Source organism: Alligator mississippiensis, chromosome 9 (assembly GCF_030867095.1).
Source record: "Alligator mississippiensis isolate rAllMis1 chromosome 9, rAllMis1, whole genome shotgun sequence".
NCBI lineage: Eukaryota > Metazoa > Chordata > Crocodylia > Alligatoridae > Alligator > Alligator mississippiensis.
The window spans coordinates 23,381,755-23,405,071 of NC_081832.1; the positions used below are offsets into that span (position 1 = coordinate 23,381,755).

General features: G+C 49.8%; 1 protein-coding gene across 7 annotated transcripts in view; it reads left to right on the forward strand.

The window, feature by feature from the left end:
* The window catches only part of DLGAP4 (DLG associated protein 4), a 352,337-nt gene that overhangs the window by 223,322 nt on the left and 105,698 nt on the right, over positions 1-23,317 (forward strand). For 4 of the 7 annotated variants that reach the window (XM_059733235.1, XM_019484656.2, XM_059733236.1 and 1 more), the window contains 2 exons: positions 9,520-9,579; positions 11,803-12,849. In XM_059733235.1, the coding sequence (XP_059589218.1) occupies positions 11,899-12,849 (951 nt within the window). In that variant the 5' untranslated portion in view covers positions 9,520-9,579; positions 11,803-11,898. The remainder of the gene's footprint in view (positions 1-9,519; positions 9,580-11,802; positions 12,850-23,317) is intronic. The other 3 variants (XM_019484657.2, XM_019484659.2, XM_019484658.2) reach the window with 3 other exon arrangements.

The window sequence follows — 23,317 nt, forward strand, 5'->3', positions numbered from 1 at the left end:
CAGCCGTAGCGGCCGTGGCAGGGAGGTTTAAAAATGCTGGCAGGACAGGGAACCAGGGGGAGCCAGGGAGAGAGAGTACGGGTGAGCTGCCCGTGCTGCGGGCTCTCGCACAAAGCGGAGAGGACCCAGCCTGCGGGTCTCAAGCAGGCTGCTCATCTAAGAGCTGTACGCCTTTCGCGAACAGCAGAGCGAAAGGTGGTCAGAGAGTGCAAGCCGAGGCACTCTCTCAGTACCCTGAAGCAGCTGATGCTCAGGAGGCAGGGGAGCGCTCAGCTGCCGGTAGGAGAGGGGAGACAGCGGAGGCTCCAGGAGGGAGCTGGAACCAGGGGGAGCACCCACCATCTCCTCCTGATTTGGAGGAATATTTTCTGTAAGAAGGGAGGAAGGAGGAATTACTCCCAGCAAGAGGTAGAACGACCGGGAACCGGGGATCCGGTCTGAGGCCGTCATACAGGGCCTGGAAACATCTGGAACGCACCACCCAGCGGTTGGCGTGTGGACGGGGTGTAGGGGAGGTGGAGCCCTGTGGACCACCGCGTCACTCAACCGTGAGTAACACCGTCTATCGGGAGGCCTCACCCAGGATAAAGATCACCACTGTAGACCCCTCTAAAGGTAATTGATTACATCCAAGTCGTGGCAGGCGAGTTGAGGGGAGGGGCAACACCCTGATAGGCCAGGCAGAGCTAGACACAGGCTCCACACTTACCTAATTGTAATAGTGGCTTAGTAAAAATAGCTCTTCATTTAGGGCTCAGTGTCAACCCATCCTAATCCATGGGTTGAGGTGCAGGACCCAAAATGCAGTGAGAATCTGGGGGTCAACAGAGCCATGGGACTGAACAGCAAAAGAAACCCCGCTGGGGGCAACAATCAGCTGAGTGCCGCACAGCGGAGAACCATGGTGGCTTCTACTGGGGCAGGTTGAATGAAGTTGAGATGGTCAGGCATTTTCACAACTAGGCCGTGCGCAGTCAGACTCAGGGTCAAGGACGTGAGTCCGGAGTAAAAATTCAGAACAAGGTCATGGCCAGGGTTTGGAGATGGCAATCACACCAGAGTCCAGATACCAAAGTTATGACTGGAGTCAAAGAACCAGAATGGTGGTCAGAAATAAGCCAAGGCAAAGTAGCCAGGTTTAGGGTCCTGGGGTCAGGAATAAGCCAGGATCAGGATAGCAGTTTCAGGATTTGGTCCCTTCTAAAGTTTGCCACAGTCTCCCTGCCTATTCATTCATGTCAGGCAGTATCACCATTAGCAGGTTTGATCTCTTTCCGTAGACTAGATTCAGAAGACTGAATTCTTTCCTACTTTGGAGCTATTACTATTTCTTCCATTTCTTTCAATTCCTGGTTTCAGTCCTTTAGCCAACTGGTTGACACTATGTTAACTTTAGAGCACAAGCAAGCTATGAGCTGCCTGGCACTTGCATGGTTCTTTAGTTTATCTGAATTCTGCTGAGTCAGAATGATTAGGGACTTGAAACAACAACCTGGACCTTCCCAGTCCAGCTTGCTTTGTAGCTGGGCACCAAGGGCATGTGCAAAATGGCTTCTCTCTGAGGGCATGACAAGAGTCTATGTGAGTGTGTGTGCACCTATTAGAAGGAATGGGTGGGATGTGACTGATGGTGAGCTGCAAGGCAGAGGCTGCAAAAAGGGGTGTTTTTGGAGGAAAGTGGCTCCATGAGCCTGACTGTCACGCATGTTAGAACCATGAATGTACATGCAAAATGCAGAGGCAACTGCATGCTTAACTTGTACATATAGCAGTCATGTGCATGAATTGGGTAATTGCCTGCACCAGTGACCAAGAAGGCACCTGCTTGAACAGCCACTCAGTCTATAACTGGAAAGTGCATCAATATGGGTACACGTTTGGCACCAGCATTGTCCGACCGCAGCAGTAGAATACAGGGCCCGATTGTCGGACAATGCTGGTGCCAAACATGTACCCATATTGATGCACTTTCCATTACAGACTGAGTGGCTGTTCAAGCAGGTGCCTTCTTGGTCACTGGTGCAGGCATTTACCCAATCGGGCCCTGCATTCTACTGCTGCGGGAGATAAGGGAGATGGAGCAGTATGAACTCAGCAGCTCTCCACGCTTGGTACATTGGGGGCTGGCAGCACAGAGCAAACCAGTGAGTGAAGTTCCTGCATTACAACTTTGTACCTGAACATGACGTAAGTTTGCAGGTGAAATAAGAGTCAGGTTTTTCTGCATAGATGCATCAGGCAACATCAAACAAGTCCTGCTTTTGTCTAACTCCAATGCACAATCTCCTAGGCAGATAGCAAGCTCTGTGGAAGGCCTCTGACCTGAGCAGAATCCGCAGGCTGCCACAAGGGAAATCCTCTGCGTCATCCTTACCTTTTTCCAACAGCCCACAGAACCAGTGTCTTATCCTGGCCAAAGGTGAAGAGAGCCTTTTCTTCCACCCCAATGGGCAGAAGCCCTCAAGGGTAGCCTCTCAAAGCCTCCCACCTCCTATTGGACCACCCAGTGCACACTTCATATTCTTGCCCCATTCACAAGAGATAGGACAGCTGTGTCCACCCTTGGAACCCCAGCCATTGCCAGGCAGCTGTTGCCCAGGGAGGCTGATGGTTGAAGTTGGAGACAGGCTTGTCAGCAACCAGAGAGGAAATGTGATTGCTCTTCCTTTCTCTCATGTATTTTCCCCCATTTCTGCCTAGCAGCTTTCAGCATATCACACACCTCTGCTGAGCAAGTTCTGTGCAGAAGAGGGGTGCTGACCCATGAATGACCCATGCAAGCAGGCCTGCAGCAGAAAGGGGATGAAACACTCAACATGCAGCTCAAGCAAGGAGCTAGCTATGGTTGTGACTGATAGCAAGGATCTGTTAGTGCCTTGGAGCTGGTTCACCTGGAGATGATGAAATCCAGCGGGGAGCCTCACAAGAACATGTATGTTTCTGACACTCATTAAGAACAAAGCTCTGCTTGGGAAAGTTTCAACAGCTCTGCCCCCTCAGCTGAGGGCCAAGAGCCTGCCAGCCTGCTGCTCAGGCATATTGTCACCAGCTCAGCGGGCAAAAAGAGGCATCTGGGGAGGGTGAGCCAAAGGAGGACTGAGATATGAAATCTGCATGTTGCACTGGGCTGTGACAGAAGCTGCTGGGAATGGATTTATCAGGATGGGGATGCTTCAGAGCACAGGCCTTGAGTGAGCCTAATCCACCTAGCCTGGCTATGTTGCTGCCTTTTCAAGTTAATGTTGCTGCTATGCAATAGAGAGCTAATGTCCTGCTCCTGATGGGTATAAACCAGTAATACGCTCGGGGAATATGAAGGTAAAAGAAAGTACTTTGGGACAGGACCTGTTCCTTCCTTCACACAGAGTCTGAGAACTTCTGGAGTTGCATCATTAGTAATAGACAACAATACAGCTAAAAGAACAATATGCCTGCTTAGAGAGTAAGCTTTATGGGGGCAGGGCCATTGTTTTGTTCCGGGTTTGTACAGCACCTAGTGCAGTGTGCCCTGCTACATCCCTGATGCTTCTAGGCATGACTTCCATGTCGATAATATGAAATAAGGCACAGTGCCACAGAGACATATGTCTGAATCGTGACCATAGTTCTGAGGACATGCTTTGTCTGTTCAGCACCTGGAATTGCCATTGGCAAGAATTGCCTGGAAAACCCTGCAAGGGTGATTTTCCTTAGAGGGGAAGTACATTGAGCCCTCACTTGGTGATGATTCAGCTGTGATCAGCCCAAGAAGGGGTTTGGTCTCTGCCTAATCACCACTTGTGCAACCCACAGAAAAACTGCATGATTAGAAAAGTCTGCTTGGAGGGATCCCCTTCTGGAACTGTGTAGAAGGTTGCAAGAAGAGGCTGAGAGACAGTGGCTGAGCTGCTTTGGATTTGAGGATTGGTATCACTGGGGGTGCTTTTGGGGAGTGAGGTGCATTGGCAGAGCTGGGCTAAAAGCCAGGAGTGAAGTGCACTGGCAGATTGATGTAGGGAGTTTGTCTGTGGGTTCTGGGTGAGGTAGACTGGCACAGTGACGAGGTATGGGGCAGAGTGTCAGGTACCACCTGACCCCGCACTTTTTTTAGCAGCAGCTCCACTCCCAGAGTTTAAATTTGTTCTCACTATTAATGTCCAGAAAGAGAAAAGGGACAGCAGCAGCTTCCTAGGTCATAAAACAAGATGGCAGGCCTCTCTTTTTGCCAGCCATTGTGCTGAGCAGATGCCTGCCCAGATGCATCAAGCCCCATCAGAGCCAGTGCTACATCCTGCTCTCTGATCCTGGTACCTCCCTGCTCTAGGGAATGAACATCTTCACCTTCTTCCCCTCCCCCAGCCAAGATGCTCCTGTGTCTCACTTTTCTACTGGAGAAGCCAGCATATTCCAGACTGCAGGTGTAAATTGCACAGTGGTGGAGTCCAAGGTGGGATTCTCTAGGAGACTAAAACACAACAAACACAGCCCTTCTGTGCCTTTCCATGGCAGGAGGCCTCTGCAGCTGCAGCTGTTCAGTCCAGACAGTGATAATGGAGTGTTTGGTACCCAGGAGTCCATGAGTTCTGCAACCAATTGCTGAGCTCAAAAAGCAGGAAGGGATTTTTGCAAAGCACATGCCCATTAAAACCAGGAGCTTGTGGTATCTGGAGTCCGAGGCATTAATAATGGCAGAGGAAGGCTTCCCATCCTCCCCTCCAAAAAGCTAATAGCCTACTGAGGTGTATTCGCAGATGCATTGTTTGCAAGGCAAGGGAAATGATTCATCTGCTGTGTTCAGCATTTGGGAGGCCTCACCTGGAGTACTTTGTCCACTTCTGGGCAGTGCAACTCAAGAAGGACTGAGGGGGGAATTTGATAACAGTCTTCAAATATGTGAAAGGTTGTTATAAAGAAGCTGATGATAGACTATTCTCTGTGGCCACAGGGAACGAGACAAAGTGTGATTGTCTTAAATTGTAGCAAGGGAAATTTAGACTGGATATTAGAAAAAATTTTCTTACTGTGAGTGTGGTTAGGCATAGGAACAGGCAACCCACAGACACTGTGAAATATCCATCTTGGGAAGTTTTTAAGACCAGGTGATACAAACACTAGAATGGTGTAGACAAGGATGATCCTAACTCAATCCTAACTAAAGCAAAGATGACCTCCTGAGAACTCTTCCAGCCCTTCTTTTCTGTGACAGTCTGATTCTAACTGTAGCCCTAGTATGTTGATCCATCTGGTGAGCAATAGTGTCTGAAGGTCACAGACATCTGGCATCTGTTTGCTGAGGTTTCTAGAATACTCATGACCAGCAATATTTGAAATTACCCCTGAATGAAGCACTCATTACAGGAAACAGCCAAGCATCAACCCTGTGATGGACTAGATGGGACATAATCAGCATTTTCCCATTTCTCTGCCATGGAAGCAAGTTCACAAGAGTCACCATCCTAGCGAGCATTGAAAGGCCAAGAACAGAATAAGCCATTGAGATTGAATTTGCACTCTTCCAAAACCATGGTCTGCCCATGTCAGAGCAAAGCCAGGATAGCAGGATGGTGTACAAGAAGCTGGCTTGGCCTCTGCTTAAAACTTGAGCCCATGAAGGACTGCAGTCTCCTGAGCTATCAACACAGCAAGTTTCACCAGCACTAACAGTTGAATACCAGTGCCTCACTACTTCTGCCAGGCAACTGAAGGGTTTGGTTTACTCTTGCCACAGAAGTAACAATTCCATCAGCATCCAGAGCTGTACTAGAGTCAGCTGCAAGGATGATGCAGGATCTTCTCTCAGCTAAGTGTCCCTCATGGATATTGCAGATGGATCTTGCATGAGGAATGGTCATGTCACCACCCAGCTTAGTGTCAGCATGCAGACTACTTTGCTTCATTATTTAGGGCATAAGGGAGGCAGGCTGGGGTTGCACTAATATCAGAGTAAAGTCCTAATCCCTCTGAGCTTTGAATATTCCTGCAACGCAGATTGTCAGGGCCTTAGATTGAGAGAGAGAGGAAATAAAGGGCATGTGAGGCACAGCAGTCCCAGAGGGGAAGTGAAACAAAGGACTCTGCTCCCCCAGAGCCCATGCAACCTGCTCTGTCTCTTGCCTTCAGGTCCATGCACTGGTCCTGAAGCATCACAAGACCTCCTTGTGCCAGAAGTAGTGATATCTGCCCAGGGTTAGTGTAAACAAACAGAGGAAGCTCAAAACTTCGGCCAGGTGTTGATGTATAATCAGCACAGGTGAAACACAGTTGTGGAGGAGCAGCTAAACTGGCATCAGACAGGAAAAGAGGAACCCCAAGTACTCAGGGCCCTAGCAGGGGTTCAAGGATTGTTCCAGGAACATATCCTTCTTGACCCAGTCTCAGGTCTAGGGCTTGGATGGGTGGGTTGTAGGAAGAAATCTCCCAAAACACAACTAGGTTTTCACTTTAAAGCAGCATAAATAACTCCAGGCAGGGGAAAAGAACCAGGCAGGATGGGCCTGCTTCTCACTCTTGTGCCCAGCTGTCTCCAATAAAGGCTGTGAAAGCAGAATGGAGGATGCTGTTTTTGGCCTGCCTGTTGTTCTTGAAAACCAGCCCCCGGCCCACCCTGCAGGCACCAGCCCTGGTGTGGAAGGGATGCAAGAGCTGGAGTAAGTTCAACTCCCCCAGTTTCCTAGGCTCCTTCAGACCTACTCACAGCCCCTTCTGGATGTGTAAGGTGCTTGCTGAGGTGGCAAAAGAAACTGTAAATTAAAGCTGGGAAAGAGTTCTGTGAACTGAGACCTTATCCCTCCCACAAACTGTGCTTCTCTTGCCTGGGCCCACAACTGGCATGGCAAGCTAGCTGACATGTTCAGACTCCCGTTTACACTCAGACATGGGACAGAGGGGGCACTGGAGGTGTACACCTACCTGTGATCAGGGCTGAGCATTTAGAGGTGGGTCTGAGATGCTGTAATGTGCGCATAGAACAGGTTGGAAGGTGTAAGCCAGAACAGTCTGGACTCAGGCCCATCAGTTTATTTGGCCCTCTGTGTGTATATTCATTTCTACAGAAAAAAATCCCTGTATGTGAGTATATAATACACATTACGCTATGTAACATACCATATGGTGTAGTTCTTAAGCACTGTGTTCTGTATGAGATGGCTAGGGAGAATATATACTGCAGTATACAAGATAGGTACCATATATATACACTGGGTTCTATGTGAAGTAGGTATATATACATTGCACTATACAAGGCAAATGTACTGTCTACAAACTCTGTACTGTAGGAAGTTCCATATGAAAGGCATCTGTACAGGGTGCATGTATGTAGCCAGTTACCCAAACAACAGAAGCATGCTTCTCTGAAGGGCAAGAGACAAGGAAAAGCACAGGAACTTCACACTGGGGAGACAGTTGGGTAGCAGGGGAGTGAGAAGGAAGTAGCCAGGATTTAGCCATGAGCAGCCCATTCCTCCCCCCAGGCACGTCTTTAGTGGCCGCAGGTGCAGCAATGACCCATCCACTGTCCCCCAACCACAGCTGAGTGAATAGGCAACAATATGTCAGGCCACACAACTGGACATTGTGAGAAACTGTCACACAAGAGAACGTCTCACAGGACACAACATCTGGTTTACCATGTGGCTCACCTTTGTTGCTGTCTGTGCCAGTAAATGACTACCTCTGAATAATCCTAGACTGGGCCTTCAGTTGGTGACATTTCTCCCCCACTCCTGCCACCAGGCCCTTGACTAGTAAACTGTGTCATAAAGCCAGGACCCTGCATTTCCCTCCCCCCCATTCCTTGCTTCAGGTCAAAGTTTGTGCTTCACTTAATTGTAGATTTTTCCTCTTCCTTCACATCACCCCTGCGTGCATGTGAGTTATTTCCTCATGAAGGCTCAGCTTTAAGGCAGCAGCTGGCTGTCAGCAGGGTTCCTGCTTTCACCCAGCCACAGAGCTTGGTTTGACTGAGACCCAAGGAGCTTAAGTGATTGGCCCAAGGTCACCCCCAGGGCCAGGAACTCAAGAGTGGGGTTAGAACCAAGTCCATAGTTGCTAACTATTAGCCTGTCCTGCCTTATGACAGGCTCCACAGCAGTGCCGGTGGTGTGCTTGTTGTGGACATACTTGCGGCAGGAGAAACACTCAGATTCAGGTCCTGCTTCATGTTTCTGATTCTGCGTTATTGCACTTTGGGTGAAAGGGTTTGTGTGGGAAGGTGGCTGTCTTGCAGGCTTAGCCATCTCGCTCTGCTGTGATACCTAGGCAAGGGCAGGCAGTGGGCTGCTGGGCTGTGCCCTGTTAATGCATGTGCTAGCAATTTTACTAAAAGCCCTAAAGCTGGGAAAGTGCTTGTCTCCTGGACTAAGGGTGAGTTGTCCCCTTGCTCGTCTTGCATTTCTTGGGCAATGAAGTGTGAGCAATGGGGGGTGGAGGGTACACCTGAGATGTTCCCTGGAGGAGTTAGGATGGGAAGAGCCCTGTATTATGCACAGCCTGGTGGCCAGCTTCTCAACTGGTGTAAATTGCTTCAGCCCATTTCGTGTCAGTAGAATCCTTTGAAGTCAATGGAGCTACACCAGGTTGCACTCACTGAGGACCTGTCCCTAGCCAAAATGACCCACAAGATATCAGGTTTACCTTATCATTTAAGAACAGAGGACTGGGTGGGAGGCACAGGAAGCTTGTTGCCATGCCTCAGGACTTCCCAACACCTGATCCTTCCAAGAAGGCAGGAGTCAAATGCTCCAGATGATGCACTTGGCCAATCAGGCAGGGGAACGGAGGGAATGAAATCTCTGATTGCCTCAGGCAATTAGTTTCCACCCCAGCCTAGGCTATTTGCTTACCACTATCTTAGCATAAATAGCTGTAAACTGTCTCACTAATGTCCTCTGTGTTATTCTGCACTATGCATATATATGGGCAGATCCATATGGATGTGCCACAGCCTGACTGCATGATTTAGTCCCCTAAATTGTCCTTGACCTTTCTGCCTATCCAACTATCTTTGCTTGAGTGGAGTCATGGTCCATGCCCTCCCTGCTGCACTGTCAACACCTTCACTTCTCCAGTGTCTCTGCAAGCTCCTGTCTTTTGCTGTTCTTCCAGCATATGTGAAAGCTCCCCCAGATGCTGAGACTCTCACGTCTGATGTACTCATCTGCAAAATAATGCAATGGGAAAGAAAAGGAGCTGACTACTATTGGGAGCCAAGGTTTTTAAGGATGCTCATAAAGTATAATGTCGCATTTCAGATTTCTGTGAATAGTGACCATGCTTTTATCTGGGCCCTGCCCCCACTGCTCCAGCAGCTCAGCATCTGGTGGCAGGCTGGGCATTGGCATCTTGTAGCCAACACAGAAAATCCTTGCTAGTGTCTGAGATGTCAGGGGAATGGACCTCTGGGGATGTTCTCTCCACTACTGCCCAAAGGCAGGCCTGGTGACAGGCTCCTTGGATCAGCTGTACCCTCCATGCGTAGGGCTGCCCCCAAATGACTGTTGCTGCAGGGAAGTGTCTTCACTTACCATTTGCTTCTAATTCAAGGCTGAAAATGCTCCCAGTGAACTCATTAAGCAGACCTCAAGTTGCTGCCAACCAGAACAGGTTAGTGGTGTAACAGGAAGCATGCATTTCTCTTTAGGGTGGGTGTGCTGAATTTGCCATGGGGGAGGTCATCTGCACTGGAGCGAAAGGTTCACATGGACTCAACATAGGGATAGGCTGGTGTGATTGGCTGGATTTACAGGGGTTGGGGTCCATTGGCTCTGCCAAAGGGATCAGATGGATATGCCAGGTACTGACATCATTGTTGAGATGATCAGCAGGAATCCGAGAGGATTGGAATCAGCAGGACTGAAAGGAGTGAGAATCACCTGGATTCAAAGTGGAGGGGCAGTACCAGTTGCATCTCCTGGGGTGAATATGGCACTGCTTTTCTCTAAAAAGAACCTTCTTCTGGAGGGTAGCTGCACTAATAGATTTAAAGGGTCACTCTATTAACTGTGCATATGCTAAAGAAAGCAGGTTTCCAAAGCTGTGTTGTAAATCACATCTTTGATCTTTTAGCCGTGAAATTATTAAAACTCGCATTTCCTTTTCACCCCTAACACAGTTTTTCTTAGCCTGAGCAGTGAAGAGAGGCTAGTCAGTTACTATGAGTTTTTAATGATTTGCTGACTGTGCTCTCAGTGACTCAATTCCACTTCTAGTCCATTTCACTTTTAAGATGCCATGCATAAGGACAGCTTTCTCAGATGAAGTCAGACAGCAAGCTTGTGGCACTGGTGGGAGTGGAACCCAGGCCTAGGGACAGAAATTACACATAAACCGGTATAAGTGATCAGAAACTGGTTCAAATCTATAACACAACAGAAGCTCAGTGCACATAAACCACTTTCAAAATGGCTGAAACCAGGTTAAGATAAACCTAGATGGATGTAGTATCAGGCTTAATTGATTTAGGTTTAATTGGTTTATTGAACTTCTGTCCCAGATCCCCTCCAGATTCAAGTTAACTTTCAGTCCCCCAGCATCCCAGGATGCTTTGCACCTCCCCTGCAAACTGCTCCCCCCCTCCCCCCTTGCAGGTTGGATGGGCTAGCCTTGGCCCAACTTCCTGCTCTAGTCAAGCAGGGAGGCATGCTCTAGCATTCCCTGGCTTTCTGGCTTAGGCACTGCAGACATGTGGCCACATTTCTGGAATCAAAAATGAATATCTGTTCACTTGCTTATCAGTTCAATCTACACAGTTTAGACTAACCTGCGAAGACTGAATCATGTCAGCCTCAGGCTTTTTGACCATCTGTACTTAGCCCAGGAGTTCTAGCATCCAGTCCTGTACTTTTACTGCTAGGCATCATTCCCATCCAGGTGATTTGATTCTGTTTCTCAGTATTTTAGGGACATTGTTGCTAAATAAAACTAGCAAATTATAGTTCTGTCCTGGAATCAAAGTAGCTCACACAGTGGTTTATGCACTCAGTGCCTAAACCTAGAGCTGTGACTGAGCACCAAATGGCCTCTTAGGTCAGGCCTATGAATATCCTAGCACCACCACTGCTCTGATCATCACTACTGAAGCAGTTTCCTCTGGTGTAAAGAATAACATAAAGCCGGGTGCTTGTCAGAGAAGAGATGTTTCCTATCACATTGCATTAACGTAACTCCATGCAGCAGGCATATCAGGCCCATCATCCCCATACAAAATCCGATAACTACTGAAACATGATTGGCCACTTGATTGGAGCTGATCTGATCCCTGGCTCCACATTTCTCTTTGCTTAGGCAAGGCCTAGGTGCAGCATTTGACAGCAGGTTTTTTCGAGCCCTCTGAACTAAAGGAACAGGAGCCCATGATTTACTGACAGCACATTCCTGCTAGCCCTCATTATGCTGGTTTGGGACTAAGCATTATTAAATAAGCATGTACAGATGCCAAAAAATAGCAGTATCCTTATTTTAAACAATTTGTGTTCAGGCTTTGAGGTCTACAAGTATTTGGATTCTGGTGAGCAAACAGTACTCCTCCCTGTGTCCTGTTATCCTAGTACCTCTCCCTGAGGTGCTTTCCATAGTCCTGTGTTCTGTCCTTTCCTATTCCTTTCTCTCACTCGTGTTCTGCCTCCCATCCCTTTCTTCTGCTTTCCTCTTTCTTCTCCTTTCCTGACTCTCTCAGCTCTGAAATAACCTTCATTATCTTTGTTTTTAGAGCTCATCAGGTGCTCACTCTGATGCCCTAGTGAGGTGGAAGTGTTTAGCTGGACAGAAAGATCTGTGGGTAAATCATCCCTCTCAATGATCTGACCCCTGTTCTTGTCTCTTTGGCAGCAGGACAGACTCCAACAGGAAAGAGATCAGATACAGAACGCATGAGAAGGCCTTTTTGTGCCGCTCCTGAAGCAATGCTCTAGAGCCACCAGGACCATGAAGGGGCTAGGAGATAACAGAAGCCGCCACCTCTCTGATAACCTGGACTCCCCTCAAGACTCTCTCTATGCCACCCAGGACAGGAACCCATATCTCCTCAGCCCCACTGACTCCTATACCATGGACCCCCGGTTTCCAGCCCCAAATTCCCTCCATGGCGACTGCCTCCTCCCACTCAACAACCAGATTTCCAACAGCAGCACTTTCCCCCGGATCCATTATAACTCGCACTTTGAGGTTCCAGATGAGAACCCCTTCCCAAGCCATGCCCAAGCCACCAAAATCAACCGCCTCCCTGCAAACCTCCTGGACCAGTTTGAGAAGCAGCTGCCCATCCACAGAGACGGTTTCAGCACCCTCCAGTTCCAGAGGAGCGATTCCAAACACCGGAGTGAGAGCCCTGGGCGCATACGGCACCTGGTCCACTCAGTCCAGAAGCTCTTTGCCAAGTCCCAGTCCCTAGAGGGCAATGCCAAAGGTAGTGTGAATGGTAAGAAGGGCACCGATGACCCAAAGCAGAATCGGAGGAGCAAGAGCAAAGACCGGGCAAAGACCACTGAGACAAAACGCAGGACCAGATCTAACATATCAGGCTGGTGGAGCTCAGACGACAACCTAGACAGTGACACCTGCAATTACCGCAACCCCATGGGCCTCATGACCTTGGGTAGGCAGCCAGACCACAGCCAGCCTAGGTACTTCATGCACGCTTATAACACCATCAGTGAGCACATGCTGAAATCCTCCAAGAGCAATAACGACCTGAAGGTCACCCCCTGCACCAGCATCCCCATCAACAATGAGTCCAACTACATCAAAAGGGGCTCCTGGTCCACACTCACTCTTAGCCATGCCCGGGAAGTGTGCCAAAAGGCATCCGCCACCATTGACAAAGCCCTGTTGAAGTCCAAGTCCTGCCATCAAGACTTAGCCTATCATTACCTGCAGGTGGGTGCAAAGCAGGGGTTTGCTTCTTGTTTCATGTACATGTGCCATGTACTGCTTTACTGGGGTGGGACTCTCACAGCCAGGTGACAGGCACTGCTTGGAAGGAGGGAATATTCGGGTCTTACCTGAAAGTTGATCTGTTCTTGTTACTTCATCCATCACTCCAAATTATCCTGACCCCCACTTAGAGCATCACAATCATTTCCACAGCAGTCAGTTACCGGTGGGGGGTTTATATTTTTAAGCAGGAAATAAACAGCAACTGTGGATGAAATCAGTGTCAGATTTTCAATGAATCTCATTTACAATGTGTGGGAGCAGCTTGGTGTGCCTATGCAAACCCACATGGGCTGCCACAGAAAGGGGCCTCCCTGGACTCAGTGGCTGACCCCAAGTGCCCTTGCCCAATTTTCTTTTCAGGCAAAGACCCACTACAGTTAAAACTAGGGGTGCAACAATAAAGATTTTTTTGGCTGATACCAACGGCTGATTATTAACCAGCCATGTTGGCCAATAAAGGCATGATTGTGGATATGCAGCCCGGAAGCTTAGAGAGAAGCATCTGGCTGGTAAGTCTCTGAGAGGGAAGGGGCATGGGGGAGGGAAGGGTGTGGGGGCGGGGTAGATAGAGGCCTCCATGGTGAGGGAGGTAATGGGGCAGGGGCAGGCATTGCCCAGCCGGGGTGGGGAAGGGCAGGGCACAGGACGGAGACACAGGTGGCTGGTCTGGGGAATGGGGATGGGGCAGGACCCCACTGCTAAGTGGTCCCCCAGGGGAGTCATGGGGAGTAGGTGTCCCCCGAATTTGTGCATGGGACAAAGGTGGGCTGCCCACTGTGGGCTTAGGGCCAGGGGCTGTGCTGGCCTCTTCCCAATGGGGGAGCTAGGCTGGGGTTGCACTAAGTGTGGGTGGCGGTGGGGCAGAGCGGGGTGGGTGGCAGTGGCTGGCGGTGGCTACAGAATGGCTACATGGAATTTTGGGATGGCTGTAGCCAGCACTGCTGCCACTCCCCCGCCCTACCACCATCCGCCCTGAGCACAGCCCCAGCCCAGCCCCCCACACCTGGAAGAGGTCAGCACAGTCCCTGGCCCCAAGCCCACAGTGGGCAGCCTGTGTCCACCCCGTGCACAAATCCAGTGGGCACATATCCCCCATGCCTTCCCCGGGGGAACATGCAGTGGCAGGGAGCTGTGTCCCCCATCACCAGCCCCAGCCCCATTCTCTCTCTCACTATGGGGGCCTCAATTTGACCCCTCACACCCCTTCCCTCCCCCACACCCCTTTCCCCCAACTGACTTACCGGCTGGATGCTGTTCTCCAAGCTGCCAGACTGCATTCCTGGCTGCATGCATGCGGCATTTATTGATGACATTATTGGTTACACCAGCCAAATAAAGCCAATTGCTAATAATGTCAATTTTCCTTTTATTGGTGCTGATCCGATATGGACTGATATATTGGTGCACCTCTAGTTAGGACCCTTCAAAGCAAAGTTGTGGTTTTAGACAGATGTCTGAGGTCAAGGCTCAGATCATTAGGATATACCTCTCCTCACAACTGAATCAATGTGATGCTCTGTGGTCATTATACACTTAACACAGTGAGCTCCTGGCCTGTGATTGGGGCTCCTAGTTGTATTGTTGTTGCTGCTAGTGATGATGATGACAATGACGCACCTTCTACTAAGGTCAAATGTTCCCAAAAAAGTGTCTGAGTTGCAACTCCAAACTCACAATTGTGTATCCAGTTGGGAGCAACTGTATTAACAAGTGTTTCAACATGTGCTGTGTCTACCTTATGTGGTTAGCCCACATAATTGGGTAAGAGTCTATTAATACTACTAGCTAAACAGACTTTTTCTTTCAGCTCATGTGGGAGGGGCCTGTATTTTTAGCAGTGGAGGTCACAGTTTAAGTCCCCTTGTAGTGTATATTGCTTGGTCATTACATAAGCACATTTAGACACGCTTGAGATTTTTCAGCAGGCAGCACAAAACCAGCTGCATACCTAGACCGAGGAATAAAAATAAGTGGCCAGGCTTGGGGGTGTAGTCATGTGGGCTGTGCATGTAAATCGTACAAGTGCATTTTTAACACAGAGTTGTCAATGACTCTTCTGGCTGCAGGCAGCAGGTTCACAGCATTTAGAGAGTGATGAATTATTGAAAAGCACTCAACTCATAATGCCTCGCTTTCCATTTTCAACAAATTAAATTACTGAGGGACCTATTGGATCAGGACTTTCATTAGCAAATGTTATCATCACTGTTTTTCTTTGCATTCCCTTTGTTAAAGTGTTACGAGCTTAACTAATCAGCCACAAAAATACTCTCACCAGCTCTACACGCACAACCTGGTGAAAACCAAAGTGCGAGTGAGACTGAACAAACTACAGAGATCACTACAATGCACTGAGGCTCCCAGCCAGGAGGCCTCTTGAAGTCAGCTGGCCAGATGCCTGAGGCCCTTCCTCAGCCACTATGACTTTGCTGGAAGCTGTGCCTGGGAATGGATTGCTTCATTATGCTGTAAACAATGAGCTTCAATTTCATGTGGATCTTGCCCCAGACTGTGAGCACAACTGTGTCATGAGGACCACAAGCAGCCAGCCAGCCCAGCACCATCCTTTGCACCTCTTGGCTGCTGGAAGTCAATGCAGTTCCACTGAAGTAGAAAGAACATCTACCTGGCTTCCCTCCTGACCCTGGGTTCATCTTCAACAAAATAAGTCCCTCCCACTCTGGCTGTACCAGAAACCAACATTTACCTAGTGGAAACAGTTCAGAACAGCCCTGAGTATGTGTCTTATAGTTCATTGTCCTAAGAGAGCCAAGAGTGGTGCTGAGGAGGGGGAAGGGTGCTGAGGCCCACATTGAGCTGTCTAGAGCAAATCCTGAGCCTGCCAGGTGTAGCCAGGTGGGAGCAAGTAGGCAGAGCTGATGTCAGCAGCAGAGCCAGGGGCTGGAGGGAAGCTGTATAGCCATGGCCAGATAGTTACAGCAGCTGCAGACATGGTTTCTTAGACTGAGGCTAATCTACACAATGTAACCACTCCATAAGGGAACCTTATTTTTAGGAGTAAAATGTGCCCAGCCACCCCTTCCTGCACACCAGCCAGGGCAGTCCCAGCAGGATGCTCTTAAAGAAGACCTCCATGTTGCCATTTTCCTTCAAAACTGAGCAGACACTCGCTGCTAGGCCTCAGAACCAGCATGGCCACTGGCTACCCCCCACCAGCCAGGAGGTCTGCAAGGTAAACAGTAAAGCTTCTGAGTGTGGCAAGGCCCTGAGCTTTCCACATGGTTTCAGGCATGAGTGTTTGAGCTTCAGTGGCTGTGTGAGTTTCTCACCTGAAGCCAGGCAAATCCTGGTGGTTTGGACTAGGTTTGCCTTTAAGCTCCTGGAGTTTAAATCCCCAGTTCCATATGCTGACAGTGCCGGATTATGACATGCTGAGGCCCTAAACTATGTCCATCTTAAGAAGTCTTATACGTTAAAAATAATCCATGAAAATGGATTTTAATGAAATTTTAAAATGCATTATTGTTATTTCTGCACAAATTTATGAACTCCATGTGAATAATAACTGTGCAACCACATATATGTATATTTTTGTCATATTAGAATGAAAATGTCCAGGTTTTGTTTCTTATTCAGCTGCCCCTCATATTGTGAGGCCCGACCTAAATTTAAGTAGCTTAAACCTAAATCCGGCACTGTGTGATGAACCTCTACAAAGCCAATCCAGGGAAAAGAGCTGCCCCAAACCCTGCACACACAGCCTCCCAGCTCCCTCTGGGGCCTGAGTGGGGCAATGGGGCTAATTCCCTTTGGCTGTATACACAAGTGGCTAAATAACGGAGTGGCACTGATGAAAGCCCCTGTCCGGCCGTCTTTGGCCATGGAAGATCATGGGGACACGAAGCCTAGTGGGAGCTGAGGAAGGGGAAGCCCTGTGCTGAAAGCCAAAGAGCAGCTGGGAATGTCCTTTACCAAGGACATGTGTGGAAACCAAATAGATCCACTGCAGTCTGCTCTTCCGTCTCATTTCTCCTCAGGAGCAATAAGTGCCCTCCCCTGACAGGCCTCTCTCCAGTAGCTAGGAAGTGGTGCACTGACTGAAATGACATCTCCCTGCTTCCCAAGGGACCTCTGTGCTCCAAGAGCTGAGGCAGAGGCTGCAATGACAGGAGGACAGCATGCTTTTCAAGAGCAGCAGTGAGAACTGGAGATGGACCTGAGCAGCAAAGCACCGGCCCAGACACACAGCTGGACTTCCCCACGGATCCAGAATGTGCGCAGCTGGCATCTGGGCTCAAGAGAGCGTCTAGAGAACAAATTCAGAGCCCAAGCCAATCATCCTCGTAGTGATAAAAGAGCTACAGTCCTAACCTAACCTGATTGGAGCCCTGAAAAGGGCAGCAAATGCTTTTACTCCACATCTTGGCCCTCTGCTGTCTGGCACCCTCTGCTCTGCCAGGCCTGTACACAGGGAGGCAGGCTTGGATCCATTCACAACCTGACCACAAGGGTCCCAAGGCTCAGCTAGAAGCAGGGTCTCATGAACAGGGAGCCTCGTTTTCCCTAATAAAAAATCGCAAATTCTCTGATAAAAACCCCAAAATCTCACTCCCCCCCACAATCCTCCCCTGGCCCTGCTTGTGCCCTTCACTCCTCCCCACAGCCCCCCACATCCCTGGTGGTGCCCCTTGCCCCACACCCACAGCCCCCTGCCCCCCAGCCTCTCAGCTGCCAGGGCTACAGGGCCAGGGACCCGGGGCCACAGCCCCTCACCCCCACAGGAGGTGGCGGCTGCAGCAGCAGATCATACCCCGGCTCCCTCCCCACCCCACCCCACTGCTTGCTGCCTGCGAGCTGTGGGCTCGGGAGGGGTGGGCTGCCTCCCTGCTGCTACATGTACTCCCAGGGGGATCTGTGCCCCACAGATCTGTTTGCGGGGTGGGGGTGGGTGCAGGCTGCAGGCTTGGGATCGGGCTCCCAACCTGCTGCCCTCCCCCAGGGCCTCCACAGCCCAACGGGAGCTTCAGGGAACAGCAGGGTCACATGAGGAAACTCATTACCGCTGCAAGCTCCATGCTGCCCTGGCAACACATCCCCTGCCCACGCGACAACGTTAAAGGGCACAACCCTGCACCACCACCCCACCTGCTGCCGTGCATGCAGGGCAGCACGGGACATGTTGCCAGAGCAGCGCAGAGCTCACAACAGTGAGCAGCTTCTTTGCGCGGGCCCGCTGTGCCCTGCAGCACTGGGGCACACCTACTGGGCTGCAGAGGCCCCAGGGGAGGGCAGCAGGGCGGGAGCCCAAGCCCACAGTAGGCAACCTACCTGTACCACCACCCCACACATAGTTCTGGGGGGCACGGGTCCCCCTGCCCTCTGGGACTGCACACAGCAGTGGGGAGCTGGCCTCACCCCTTGCAACTCCAGACAAGATGCCCAGAACCCTGTCCCATTCCCTGCCGGGGCCCTATAGCTGCTTATTGAGGCCCCAGGCCCGAAGCCTCAAACACCTCCAGCTGGGCAACAGCCCCAGCCCTGCCCAACTCACTCACTCCCTCCTTATGTGGGCCTCAATCCCCACCTCTGCACACTTACCTGCAGGAGCTGCTCTCCAGGCTGCCTGGCAGCCATGTGTATATACATACACATGGTGCCCCCTGCCTGACTGCTCTCCTCCCGCTCGCCCCAGCCCCTTGCAGGCTGGAACTCTGCCAGCCTGCAGAGAGCTCATCCCAAAACTCATTTCTTCAGTAGAATGAGAAATCCTCATTTTCCTTCGGTAAAGGAAAATATCCACTTTTTGCTCCATTTTCCTTTGGGAAATGGAAAACCCAGATCCCTGCTCATGAGGTTTCTAGTCCTGTTCTGAGATCCAGAGCCTTTAGATCAGGGTGGATTTGATTTTTTGTGCTTGAAAGCTCACAAAGAACAATTTTTCCAACTATTTAGTTGGTCTAATAAAATATATCACATCTACCCAAAGAACCTTGTCTGCCTATGTTCTCTGGAGAGACAAATCCATGGTTTGAGAACTAAAACTAAGCACCACAGAAATGCTTAATGAGATCGTCTAGTCTGCACACTGAGTCCCATTGGGTAGAGTGGTTTTCTTTAATCTTTACTAATCTATAGAGGAGCCTCTGGGAATCCCATAAGATTGGGCCCCTAATATACTCCATGGCCTGTTGTGACCTATTTATAAAATTTCTAAAAAGGTTACATGAATATATTGTCTCAAGTAGTATATAATTAGAAGTTATAATCCCTATTCCATGATGATATTTTAAAGTTTTAACATAAATTAAAACCATGTATGTTAATTTTTTAAAGCATCTTAACAAAAAGAATAAAAAAGGATGATTCAATAAAAAAAATCTGATTTAAATAAAAAAAATCCATTTTTTATTTAAATCGTTGATTTTTATCCACCCCACTTTAGATGAGCTACAGCACCATATCTGCATTTCTGGTACTCTGGACTTTTGGAGCTTTCTGTGTGACTCGCAATTCCCCAGGTGCTCATCAAAGTCAGAGGGAGTCTTCCTACTGTCAAAAGTGGGAGTTAGACTAGGTCTTTGCTGAGACTTGGAGATATAGGATGGTATCATTAGCTCTTCAAAATGGAGTAGGGAGGTGTACAACCAGTCTGTAAGGATGGAGAGAGGGAGGAGCATATTTTCTTTCTCCATTTACACTATATGCTAGAAGGACTTGTGTAGGCCAGTAGGTAGGGAGGGAGAGCCAGGACGGGTATGCACTGACACCCACGAAACCTTATGGCAAGGAGAGGCATCAGAAGCTATTAAGCTGCAGAATGAGCACTGAATATTGGATACAAGTGTCCAGAGTAATAGACCAATGTTTCTGTTTCTTTGGTTTTGGTGACACACAAGTGCCAGTCAATTAGCACTTTCAGTTCCACATCCTCTGGGGACAAGATAACATCAATGGGACCAGAGGAAGTTGTGAGCTTTTGAGTCAGTGAGGAGCCTTAGCCAGCACTTCTGTAGCCTGTTTTATTTATGAACTCTCAGCAGCTGAGATTAAAGGGATGTGAGATGTTATTCAGACAGCATTTTATCTTGTCTGGATCCTTTGACCAAAGAGGTCCAAGTTGGGATTGGCTTCTCTGCTTGGTAACCAAATAAGCTGGGATAACCATGTAGAGTTGTGTGCCTCCTTTCCCCCTCCTAGTGAGTTTGCTTCACATGTTACCAAGATTTTTTCCTTGCCTTAACATTAATGAATGGGCTTCCCAAAATAATCTGTCGGATGATCAGCATCCCACAGGAGCCAAATTCCTAGCATCCTGGTGATTGGGACACTGCAGGAGGTCCTTACTTTCTCTGATAACCTACCTGGATAATGACCATGGCAATATGTAGGTTAGCAATGGCAAGGTCTATAAAGGCTTTCCAAACCCTAAGACATGGATGTGTGATGAGGAAATATGCTCTGTTCTCAGAGAGGCCTGCAGAGGAAGGATAACTCCTGTGAAAAGTAGAGAAGCCAGTAGGTAGGTCAACCGCAAATGCTTCTTCTTGGCTAGGAAGGTGCCCATGGGAAGAAGCATCAGAGCTTCCCCTCAGAAGAGGTGACAAGCTGGATTATGGGGAAGAGGGCTGGACTCCTTCCCTTCTCATACTACAGAATGGGGCTTGGACTACTTTCTGCAGTCTGATACTACAGTGATGGTATGAGATGGTATCAGTGATGGGTGGTAGTATGGAGCTTCTGGGGGAGGAGGATCCTTGCTGTTGGCAGCCTGTTTAGCATTAAACCCCTGCTAATATCTTATGGGCCTTGCTGAGAAGCAACTGCTGAAGGCCCACTCAGCTTAAACCAAATTCCTAGGTTTCCTTCCTCAGTTAGTGCAGAGATGTTGGTGTAGAAGCAGCTACCTCATTGCACAGGAGTTCATCTTCTCAAGGACAAACTAAGCACTAAGTCTCTGACATCTGATTTTAGGGCCTCAACATGGTCTAAGGCCCTATTTGGCCTTCCATGCTTAGCAGTCCTGCACATGGCTGTCTAGCTCTTCCCTGTGCACACTTACTGCATGCTGGCAGAGTTCCAGCCTGCAAAGGGCTGTGAGGAGTAAGAGGGGGGTGATCACTGTGATCAGGCAGGGGACACCATGTGTATGTACATGCACATGGCCACCAGGCAGCCTGGAGAATAGCTCCAGCAGGTAAGCGTTGCAGGGCAGATTGAGGACCTCGGAGGGAGGGAGGGAGTTGGGCACAGCTAGGGCTGGGGCTGCTGCCTAGCCAGGCAGTGTGTGGAGCTTGGAGCCCGGGGCTGCAATACGTGTCCTCAGGGCCCCTGCAGGGAGCAGGATGGGGCCCCGGGCAGCTCATCTGGGGGGCAGGGGCTGACTCCCCGTCACTGCATACACTCCTGGGGAGTCAGAGGGGACCAGTGCCCCCATATCTGTATGTAGAGTGGAGGCAGGGGCAGGTTGCCTACTGTGGTCTTGGAGTCCTGCCCTGCTGCCCTCTCCTGGGGCCTACACAGCCCAGCAGGCACGACCTGGTGTTGCACGGCAGAATGAGGCCGTGCAGGGATCTCCTTGCCACAGAACTCTGTGCTGCCCCGGTGAGGTGTCTCCTGCACGCACGGCAACAGTGAGGGGCACAACCCCACACTGCTGCCCCTGCTGGTGCCACGCACAGAGGACACATAACCAGGGCAGAGTAGAGGTTGCAGCAGCAAGAAGATCCCTGCACGGGCAGTGCTGGATCACACCTGCTGGGCTGCAGAGGCCCCAGGGGAGGGCAGCAGGGTGGGAGCCTGCAGCAGGCAGCCCACAGCCACCCATACCCTGTGCACAGATCTGTGGGGCACAGGTCCCCTCGGCCCCCCCCAGAGTGCACGCAGCAGTGGGGAGCCACCCCTGCCCAAGCCCGCAACAGGAAGGCAGCAGGCAGCAGCTGTGGGGGGGAGCCAGGCTCCACTCATTTGCAGCAGCCGTTGCCTCCTGCTGGGGACAGGGGGCTATGGATCCAGGTCCCTGGTCCCATAGCTCTGGTAGCTTACCCCTTCCCTCCCACCCCCCCCCAGCAGGGCGGGGGGGGGGCAGAGAGTTGTGGGTGGGGGGTGAGGGGCACCAGCAGGGCTGGAGGGGCTGGGGGGGTAGAGGGGAATAAGGGGCCTTTCATTTTAATCGTGGATTTGGGGGGGTTTATCAGATAATTTGTGATTTTTTTATCAGGGAAAACCAGGATCCCTGATTATGACACTTATTCACCCAGTGAAAACTTATACATTCTCCCTACTTGTGTGTGTGTGTGTCTGTACATGTGAATCCAAATGCACGAGTGTACATGTGTGCTCATGCTTGTATTTGCATACATATTATTGTGTGTGAATGAGAGGGGGGGCACATACTTTGTGCATGTACATTCAATACGGGCGCATGTTACTGTGGGGATGCAGTGCATCTGGATGTCAGTACACATGTTGATGGTACCTTTGCATGTGACATGCACGTGCTTTTCTGTGCATGAACATGGTGTGGGGGTATGTGTGTGCATGCATATTTGTGCATGGTATGGAAAAGGTGCTTGTCCCTAAAGCTCCTCCATCCAGCTGACTTCAGCTGAAGCAATGGTAATAGAGCGTCTTTTCTGTACATGCCCACAGCAATGGAAGGTGGATTTTCCACTTCACTGCTTTTCCTTTTATGTTAACGCTCTGTTTATTTGGGTGCTTCGGGAATGCTTTTGGCAGACTTAGAGCATTGGGGATCCATTTGCAATATACAGAGCCCCCTTTCCCTTCCCCTCTCCAGTCATTATCCTTTTGGTGAAAATAAGAAGGGAATTTTTTTTCCCCAAGAATGATAATACTGTGGCAGAACAGTGATAGTGCAGCTGAGTACCAAAAAATAGAGGTGCTTGCCCAACACATGCTGGAGGGATGGACTCAGGAGCACCTGGATACAGGTTTCACGCAATAGATACACAAGTTTACTCTAGACTGAATTGACTGCCCTCCATAGTAAACGTGGAGTGGACACACAACGCACAGGCTTACCCTAGTGTAGGTCACTACATTCCAAGGTGAGGAAACCCTTCAGGGAATAACTAACTGCCCTGGGGTACTAGTCACATGCCCATTCACCTACTCAGTTTCATTCTTGTGTAGCCATTTGCTCAATTCAGGCTGGCTCTCCTGCTGCCAAGTGGCCAGGAGCTGTAATAGCACTTACTGCCAGCAGTCATCTTAAGAGAGCTGGCCCTGTGTTCGCTCCTTACAAAAGAGTAAATTTAAAACAGAATAAAATCTAGGGCAGTGTGCTCAACTTCTGCACGTGGGACAGATCCAGCCTGCAGAGTCATGTCATCTGGTCCATGGGGCTCCCCACAGGTCATGAAATTTGGCAGCAGGGGGTGGTGGCAGCATTAATTGCTTCTTCCCTGCTGCCAAATTTCTAGACTTA